This window comes from Montipora foliosa, chromosome 4 (genome assembly GCF_036669935.1).
Source record: "Montipora foliosa isolate CH-2021 chromosome 4, ASM3666993v2, whole genome shotgun sequence".
NCBI lineage: Eukaryota > Metazoa > Cnidaria > Anthozoa > Scleractinia > Acroporidae > Montipora > Montipora foliosa.
The window spans coordinates 23803099-23813098 of NC_090872.1; the positions used below are offsets into that span (position 1 = coordinate 23803099).

Consider the following 10000-nt stretch of genomic DNA (forward strand, 5'->3'; position numbering starts at 1 on the left):
AAAAAACTACAGTAGCCCTCAGATTGATAAAAAATACCACCAGGAAAGGCCATAGTTTGCTCATGGTGACTCCAAAGCACTGCACAATGCACGCAGAAGTCTGGTCAAAAGGCTGTGCGTTTTGCTCAAAGGTTTCTTACAATGTGTCCTTTCCAAACGCAAAACCATTTAACCTCGACCCACCCTTTCTAACGTCATGGTTGAGGCTGTTTTACCCCATAGGCAGGGCTACGGGTAAAAAGAGCTAAAAGGCGAAAATGATGAGAGCCAGCGTGGTTTCTGATTGGGCCATATCCTTTCATCGCCACCTGCAATGTTTACCATGTAATTTTACGGTGAATAACCCCGATTGAGTGTTCAAACAAAAATAAACAGGTAGCTGGAATAAGCACCGAAAACAAACATTACTCGATAGCCTCTTCAGCTACTGTTATCCATTGGCTTCCTTTGACAAGCTAGAGTACTGGAATAACCGCTTTAATCCCATGTAATACGTTATTTTAATCTTCAGCCAGTTGGGTGACGAACTTTTAACCAAAAAAAAATCTTTTGTTAAGATGAATTAAATGCATTCGTTACCGAATTTCAATTAAAGTACTCGGTTTCTCAATTGTTTTCCGTAGTTTTATTTATCTTGTCGTACACCAAACCACATGTAGTGTCAATTTTTATTCTCTAAAATAAATTGACCAACGAGAAATAACAAATCTGTTTGATCATCAACTAGTAAATTCTTGTCAAGTACTTTATTGACAACAAAACGGTTTTGTTTATATAAATATCCTGAGCGTTGCACGGTTCCCGGCTATACCCCATTATATTTACAACGTAAAAATCTATTTACAATGTTTAAATGTCACTTCATCGGCCTCCTTAGCTGTTCCGATTACAAATGAAGGTACCCGACGTGCTCTTACAAATAAAAGACTGGCGTCTTTACTAAGAATTCGTTACTCTTTCAGAATGAGGAACAGCTTGGCTGCCAAGGTTAAAAAAAAAAAAAAAAATAAAAAAAAAAAAATAAAAAAAAAAATAATAATAATAACAATAACAATAACAATAATAATAATGATAAAGATGACGACTACTTGATGTCACAAGCTTACCAAGGGGGGTGGTGGGGGGGAAGGAATACAAAAGGAGGCATGATAATGTGGGTGGGTAAATCCATTGGTTGTTCTGCGGAAAGCGTGGAGACACTGCAGGAAAATACTGGTATGAGCACAAACCAAGATGTGTGATCAAGACGCAAGAATTTATCCCGCCTTTCATAAACATGCGGACTTCAAATAAACCATTTCGTGTTTTGTTGTCGTAAACCACTGAAGTTGAACGGGTCGGTAGGTCATGTGCAGAATTGTGATTGGCTGATTTCTTCGCTAACTGTTGCGGCAACTGTAGTTGAAGGCAGTGAAAACGAAACCAGTGATATGGAATTTAAATTTCGGAGTACTCATATTTATTAAAGGGGGCAACAAAATCTTGTGGGACTTTGGCGTGAAATGTGATAACGTGATCGAGGCTTCGACTAACGGCGGTTGAGAGAAACCAAGATCATAGACGTAGCTTTACCTGGAGATGCACGGGTTTGTAATATAGAACAGGAGAAAATTGAGAAATGTCAGTCATTGAAAGATGAGATAGTTCCAATGTGGAACATTGGGGCTTTGAGAGGAACAACACCTTGATTTGTGAAACATGAAGCGAGTCTTGGAATTGACATAATGGTCGAGAATGTCCAGCTTTGCTAGGCATGGCAAGAGTGTTGAGGATGGTGGTTTGTTATTGGGTACCAAGGAGAAAGGAACTGGGAGAGAAACATTGATGGTATAGTGGTAGCCATTGGTGCTGCCTCTAAACTCAGTGAGGATGGCTGACACTTAGCATGAACCATTTCCGAGTTTGTCTGTCTCCTCGTCAAAGCGAGTCTAAGCGCGGAGTTTTTGTGATGGTAATTACTTCTACTTTAAATATGAATGAAAGCTAATTTTCATTCCCGACTTTCTAAAATCCCATAATTCACCTCTCCTTGTTGTCTATTTCTCTTGGGACATGAAAATGTACCAAGAAATTTTGAAAACAATGCCTATGAAATTTTTTTGGGGGGTAAAAGAGGTATATTATGGGATTCCAAAAAGTAGAGAATAAGAAAAACTTCGCACTTTGCCTCGCTTTGAAGATGAAGCAGAAATGAACTCGGTAATCGCCTCATTACACAAGGGGGGCCTCGCGGCACTGGGTTTCGAGCCAGCGATTTGACCATTTGTTCGTTGCAAGTTTTTGATTCCGGACAAAATCAATTTCCGGTTCGGTTCGGGTAGAGTCACAAAGGCGTCTCTTCTAGTTTGTTTAGATCCGGAACGCGTCCCGTAGATTTACCCGTGTGCTCCATGGGCGGAGTCAGCGGTTTCAATCCAGTAAAAGGAGTACCTAACTTCATGTTTGGATCATCGTTGGTCGATTCGCTGACCGAAGGAGGACGAGAAGCTTTTCTTGGCAAGGGCGCCAGAAGTTCGCCCGAGGGGCTAAGAGGTCTGTCAGGAAAAGGGAAATTTATCGGCTCCGATAACGTCTGTTTGTTCACATGTCCTTGAAGAGGAAAAGATGACTGTCCTGACCATGGTGACAGAGATCCAAGAATTTGAGATTCAGGGCTTTCACGTTTGGCCGGCGGCTTGCGTGTGGGATAGGTGTTGTGCGATAGATGAGCCAGGTTCTTGTGCTGGAGAGGCTGGAGGCGAACTTCACCCAGAGGTTTATGAGTTGAGCTCATAGTTAGCGGCCCAAGATGAGACACGTTCTGAGCAATGATAAAAAAAGAACATTCCAGTGAGAAAACAAAATATAAATAAAAAGAATCGATTTTCGTTGAAGCTCCGTTAAACTGTTATTAAGGGTCCGGTTGTTCAAAAGCCGATTAACGGCAATCCCAGATTAAAAATTAACCAAGGAATTTATTTCTCTTCTCCCAGATGCTGTTCAACGCTGACATTCGGCAAAACTTGATATTAGAGGAAGTCAATATTGAAAAACAAAAATAAGCGAAAGAAACTCTCACCAAAAAAGTTGAAAACATAAGACAAGAGTTTACGCTAATGCTGGATTAAGTTAATCGCCTTTCGAACAACCGCGCTAAGGGCTTTAGGATCTACGACGGCGACACCTCCAAATATGACTTTGCACTGTTGTAAGTCTTTCGCAACTATTCCATCTCGTTCACGTCGTGTAATGTGCACGAAGTATCCTGAAAACATATTGATGGTTTGCATCTGGGAAGACCTTAGACAGCACTCACTAGCGAACCTTTGAAACGAACAGTTATGAGTGAAACGCCAAAGAATTAAGATTCCCTGCGGTGGCGAATGTTGCATTCTTTGACGGACAAATTGTTCGGTTGCAAAGGAGAAGATAAATGTGTTTAGTAAGAGTGTTTTGGACATCCACACTTTGATACTTCGAGCCGATTTATGTGGGCTCACTGCCGCATGAAATGCCATTATCGGCCGCTACGATACAAGAAAGCACTGCTACTTATTATCTAGCACTGTCACTTATTTATCTAGAACTGCTACTTATTATATAGCACTGTCACTTATTTATCTAGCACTGTCACTTATTTATCTAGCACTGCTGCTTATTTATCTAGCACTGCTACTTATGTATCTAGCACTGTCACTTATCTATCTAGCACTACTACTTATTATCTAGCACTGTCACTTAATTATCTAGCACTGCTACTTATTTATCTGGCACTCCTTATTATCTAGCACTGCTACTTATTACCTAGCATTGTCACTTATTTGTCTAGCACTGCTACTTATTATCTAGCACTGTCACTTATTTATCTAGCACTGTCACTTATTTATCTAGCACTGTTACTTAATTATCTAGCACTGTCACTTAATTATCTAGCACTCTCACTTATTTATCTAGCACTGCTACTTATTTATCTAGCACTGTCACTTATTTATCTAGCACTGTCACTTATTTATCTAGCACTGCTACTTATTATCTATCTTAATATCAGTTATTTGCGCGGGCTCTTAAAGCTACGCAAGGAAGCAAGATGGCCGACACATCGAACGTAAAAGGCGTAGAAGCCGACTGTAGTGTAGATGACAAGGAATGATTACGTTTTTGCAAACGTTGGCCGTGTAGCAAATATATTTGAACAGACTTAACTGATTAGACTGTAATGTGAAGTGCTAAGTATCTACTAGCGTGCGAACGAAGACGACGACCGCCGGGAATACGTCTGCGTTTGCAGGCTAGCTTTGTGGCGTCCGTCGTCGTTACTTGCTCCCTATTGATTACATGTAGTACCTTCTCACTGGACGGTAGTTTTCCAACATTTTTATGAGGTCGCATATCAAAGGACTGCAAAGATAAAAAAAAAGAATATTGAATGGATGAAACTTGTACATATATTGCAAAACAAGGGATGTATTTTTTTAATTTCTTGATAAAACGATATTCCACATCCATTATTTTCGTACCCCCCCCCCCCCCCCCCCCCCTTTCCTCCTGAACAGGATGCCCAAGCAGTAGGTCGCTGATACCCATCTAAACACCTGCGGAAGACCTTAGACAGCAATGACCAGAACCAGGTTGCTGACCAGCGGTTTTCGTTAAAACAATGGTTTGCTGGGGGTGATCAGTCTCGCGGGCTCAGGAAACCTGGGTTGTGGTCATTGTTATTTAAGGTTTTTCTACACCTGCCTAGGTGAAGAGAGGCAGTGTGGAGCAGAGCCTGGGCTCGAAAACTGGACCCTGGACTCGGGACTCTGACACACTGACCACTACACCACCCTGCAAAGGTTGTTGAATTGAAGCGTGAACCATTTAAGAACGATTTAAATGTATAAATCACTCGACCAGTATATTTCTCGAGGTCACCAATCCACGTGCGATCGTATTTTTACCTGTACTTCAGGGTTCCTACTCCATTCTCCAATTTTGCTCAATTCTCTGGAAAGATAGCAAACGAAGAGAGGTTTCGTTGACAATCTACGATTGTGATCTGCCACTTGAAATAATAGAAAATATAACGGCGTATTCGGTTTCCTCTTTCCTTACCCTTGAGAGTCTAAATGATGAAGTTTAGGCTGTCCAGGAAAACTTGACACCTGCATATCAAAAGAATGACATTTTTAGACACAGACGTACGAGACCACAGCTCACGAGATGTTATACTCCATCGCAGCCGTCTTTGGGATGTCACGAAACGCTCACCCCTTTGACATTAGCTACTATCAAAAAAACCATAATACTCTTTGTTTGTCCCTCAAAAAGTTTGCATAAGTATTGTTTTTATTTTCTCTTGGGATTTGCAATGGACCCAAGAGAAACTGGAAACAATGCTTATGCAAACTTTTGGAGGGACAAATAAAGAGTATTATGGTATTTTCGATACTGGCTAATTGAATCCATTTTCAATACCCCCTCTCCCCCATTCAAGCAGCGTCGAATGACAGGAAAGCGTTTAAACGCCATTGGGGGTTGGGGGGAGGGTTGAAATATCGAAATTTGAAGGTTTTGACGGCAAATGAACACACAACAACGAATCGCCTCTTCTGAATCTATACTCCAAGATCCCTCATGCTTTGACCAAAAATTAAACAACGTGAACGAGGTGGAAAAATCACGAAAAACTAACGATTGCGCGATGATATTTGGAGGTGACGTTGTCATTGTTACATTTTAGCAACTTTGAGGTCATGCGGAGGAAAAAATGAACACCTGACGATAATTTTCAATTTTCTCTCCAAGCGGATACTAATTTTTCCCTGACCATTGTCTTAATTAATCGTCGCCAGGCAGGATAAAAGCATAGAACCTTAGCCAAAAGAAGACAGACCTGTTGTAGCTTCTTCTTCTTTTTCCTCTTGTCTCGTTTATCCAGCTGGCTTACAGTCATCGCGTTCCTTGGCTGGTTTTCCTCGCCTTCGTATTCTTGCCTCCTGAGACGATTCCAAATGCAAGCCGTGTTCATCTACAATGACTTTGCAATAGTCGGAACAAATTCGACCGTTCCGACGTATTGAAACGTATGACCTTCCCCGTTTAATCTTGTCAACCCTAATCTGTCAGTTAGCCTAATCCTAGATCTTTGCTTAGTATAGGTGATCACATGAGGCTGAGTACTATTAAGGATTAATTGCACGAGTGTTTTGGAAATTTTCCAAAATTGCCCGAGTCGTGAAGCGACGAGGGCAATTTGGAAAATTTCCAAAACACAAGTGCAATTAATCCTTAATAGTACGAGGACTCATGCGATTACTTGTTCATCAATAAAGGGCAAAATTTATACGTTGCTACGCAACGGATTAACCAATCATTGACAGGTAATCAAGCCCTCTCTTGATTACCAAAAATGCCCTCGATTAAGAAAAAATGCCCTCTGTCTCAGCCAATCAGCGCTCAGTAATTTTGCCCTTTATTGATAAAAACCTAATCGAAAGATAGAACTGACCTCGCACTTATCGTCTCTTATAGACACAAAATTCAAGTGGCTTCAATGGCATCCGAACCCATAACCTCTGCGATGCCGATGCAATGCTCTAGCTCAACTGAGAGCTATGAAGCCCAACTGAGTGGCTTTATAGCTCAGTTGGTATAGAGTATTGCACCGGTATCGCAGACTTTAATACACTGAATCACTCTCGTCAATTACGAGTTCAATAAGCTTGCAACCTATGGCTGTGTTACACTGCTGATTGAGATATACTTATGAAATACAGTGCTTTTAAAGTCTCCATTTGAGTTTTGGAACGGGAAAGGTCTTCAAAAAAAATTAACTAACTCCAAGCACAAACGACATTACCATTGTGATTCTTGGCGCTGTTTGGTGTGTTGTGATGGCCCGTATTCAAAGCTTGATGTGGGTAATTCTGATTTGGAACTTTTCCTTTCCACGCTCACGCCCATTTGAAAGGAATAATTAGAATGATGAGCTTCTTCTCGGCTGGAAACCGAAACGGAATCTGAGGACACATAATAGATCCAAATTCACATTAATCCGAAAATACAATATCCCATTCGTCTTTGGGCAGAACCGGGATGGAAAAAACAAGAAAGTAATATCTTAATTTGAAAAAATAATCCATTACGCTTTCCTCGTCCTTACGCACCAATTTTTCTCTGTTTACATAAGCAATCAATTGCTATGTCTTAAAGCGGCACTATGATAAAAAAATCAAACCTTTTTTTCTTTGGATTTCAAAACTCTGTAAACTAAACAAGTGTCCCAAGTTTTAAGCCTTAATCTCAAAACAAAACTTGTTTATTTTAACTGGAATTTTCCTATTTAATGGTCCGCCATTACTAACTTTACAATATTGAGAGAGCTGGCTTGACGAGAAAATGACGTCAAAGACTCACTAGTTTAAGAATGCAATGCGTTTGTTCGCTACTGAATTAATGTTCAGAACAGGAGCAAGAGTTTCGGGCTTTCAAATTTTTAAACTCGTGTTTTGCATTCATAATAAACTGCGTTTACACGCTGAAATTTTAAGCTATTGAGTGAATGACATCACTTTTCCCTAGATCCAACCCTCTGAGGTCCAGTCGGTCAGTTTTGAACGTGAGTAATGGCGGACCGTGAAAGCCAAAACTTACACTCAAATTTAACAGCCTTTGGCTAAAAATCAAAGCTCAAAATTCTTCCAGGCAGGTGTTAAGCAAACACCCTTTCAAAATCTGAAGAAATAAAGCAAGTGGTTTTTTTATCCTAGTACCACTTTAAACCAAAACACGAGGGTTGTCCAATACTCCGACATAATGAGATTCATGGCACTTCACAATAGACATCACAAAGTGTCCCCCAACCTTAATCCTTAAAAAAATAGTAACAGTTTTGCGAGACTGAAAGAGGGGGACACTTTGTGACACTTTGTGATGTCTATTGTGACGTACCAGGAATCTCATTATGTAGGAGTATTGGACATGTATGAGGATGTCACCTCAAAATATAACTTTGCAATAGCGATTAGGGAAGTTAAGCAACGACAACCTGCAGCTGACGGCCACGAGAACGTCACAAATTTGCATCTTTAGTGGTGATTACAATAACGTGAATTTCTATTTCGAGATGACGTTTCGTTGACGTCGCCATCGTCGTTGCTTTAGTTCCCTATTAGGACTAGGGAGTTTAACAAACCACGACGGCTACGACTCAACAACGCCACAAAACAATAATATCATTGGTCAAAAGAGCATAAATAATCGAGCTGCACGTGCAGCACGGATTTTAGAAAGTATGCTTGCGGTCCTCTGCATAACGACGACGTGAAATCACCAAATTTGAGTTTTTGACGACAACGTAAGCATGCAACAGAGAATCCTTCATTCTCTCTTTTCACTCTGAAACCGCTCGTACCAATTTATTTTTAGGACACTTCGGTGACCGGACCAATTGTCGTTTTGGGACGTTTTCGTTGACGACAGCGTCGTAGATCTTAAAGTCCCTAATCATGAAACTCAGAACGCGCATACGTGCATCAGTATTGTGAGCACGCTGATGACATAGCTTTAAGTAAAGGCTACACAAATCACCGCTAGCTTTGCTGAAAATTCATGCACAGCTGTTTCGAGAACTTGATTTTTCCTCGCCATGCACTTGGGAATTGCCAGACTGATTTGTTGTGCGGCCAATTCTTGTGCTTCTTACTTGCTCTATCCATTCTTTTTTTTTCCCGTGCATCCAAATTAACTTGATAAAGGCAAGTTCAAGCATGAAAATAAATCCTGAATTTAATCACGCGACTCCAACCTCGTTCCCAGGGTCTCTCTTCTCTACCTCCCTTGGTCGTTGGTCTTTAAATGAGGCTAGTCTTGACCTTGTTATGATACAGACGGGAAATGAGGCCAAAGTGAACCGGGTCGAGTGGGAGTTTACACAAATGATACAGGATTTTTTCCGGTCATTTTGGTTGGAACGGGAAAAGAGGAGTACGTCTGAGGATTTCCATCTTTTTCGGAAACTTCCCGGTAGAATAAGCTGTACCATTTGAATTTCCAACCGGAATCTTCGGTTCTTGATGACAAATGGTAAACGCTCCGGTTTTCAATTGCGTCGTAAAACAAATACCAAAGGAATTACTTCGCCCAATCACAGCGGATGCAAACAGCGCAATGAACCAATCCGAATGCGTAGCAATTCCGTGTAACTTGCTCAAAGCGCTGGAAAAGTCGCGCGTGCAAGTCGCGATTGGTTTTGGTTTTGCCTTCCATTGGTTGATAAACTGGCGCGAGATTTTTAAACCAATCACCATGGGTAGCAATTGCGTTCGCGTAAATTACTTTCGACAGTCGTTTGAAAACTGCTCTATGGCCTTATGACGGAATTGCTTGTTGATGTATTTCTTTGGGTGTTTCTCATTCCCTTCCTAATATTTACCTGCAAGAACTGTCATTCCTTGTCGATCTTGAGCTCCTTTTTGTTTGCTTTGCTGCTCTACTACCTACAATAAAACAAATTTCACAATCTCGGGGTCGTTAGTTTACAAAAGAGTGGTCTGCGAGTAAGCGTACATTAAATTAAAACTAAGGTGCTTACGTTGGCCAATCAAAACAGACGCAGAAAATAAGCCAATCACAACGCAAAGCAAAACCATGTGGCCAACGCTTTGGGCGGGAAACTTGACAGTGAGCAGTATGTCGCAACTCACGTTTTCCTTTCTTCTGACTGGATGAGAACGGCGCGGCGCGAAAGAAAGAAAGAGTACCAATGTTGATTTCAACGTCCGAAAGACGCCGATTTTTTTTGGAGAAATTATAAGAGGATTCGATTTCCTAAAACCTCTTCATTCCAAACATGGGCGTCGGAAGTTAGATGAATATAACTGAATACATAAGAGAACAAAGAGTGCAAATAGCGATTCCAACAAACCTCATTTCTCGCCATTATCTGTTGAGGTCTGGATTTGACTGAAGCCGAACCATCTCTGTCCTTCTTCTTTCCAAGAATAACAGACTTTGTTTTTCTGATTTCTTCTGCTAT

General features: G+C 40.9%; 2 protein-coding genes across 2 annotated transcripts in view; both read right to left on the reverse strand.

Moving 5' to 3' along the window:
* LOC138000365 (carboxypeptidase D-like) overlaps positions 1 to 201 on the reverse strand; it is a 5837-nt gene extending 5636 nt beyond the window's left edge. The window contains exon 1 of the mRNA XM_068846704.1: positions 1 to 201. This exon is cut by the window's left edge and continues 929 nt beyond it. Within this exon, the coding sequence (XP_068702805.1) occupies positions 1 to 64 (64 nt within the window). The 5' untranslated portion in view covers positions 65 to 201.
* Positions 202 to 703: 502 nt separating this feature from the next.
* LOC138000364 (cyclin-dependent kinase-like 2) overlaps positions 704 to 10000 on the reverse strand; it is a 27751-nt gene continuing 18454 nt past the window's right edge. The window contains exons 15-22 of the mRNA XM_068846703.1: positions 9890 to 10000; positions 9398 to 9461; positions 6824 to 6983; positions 5858 to 5960; positions 5077 to 5126; positions 4923 to 4968; positions 4324 to 4377; positions 704 to 2800 (exon numbers count right to left, since the gene is read on the reverse strand). The exon at positions 9890 to 10000 is cut by the window's right edge and continues 21 nt beyond it. Of these exons, the coding sequence (XP_068702804.1) occupies positions 2324 to 2800; positions 4324 to 4377; positions 4923 to 4968; positions 5077 to 5126; positions 5858 to 5960; positions 6824 to 6983; positions 9398 to 9461; positions 9890 to 10000 (1065 nt within the window). The 3' untranslated portion in view covers positions 704 to 2323. The remainder of the gene's footprint in view (positions 2801 to 4323; positions 4378 to 4922; positions 4969 to 5076; positions 5127 to 5857; positions 5961 to 6823; positions 6984 to 9397; positions 9462 to 9889) is intronic.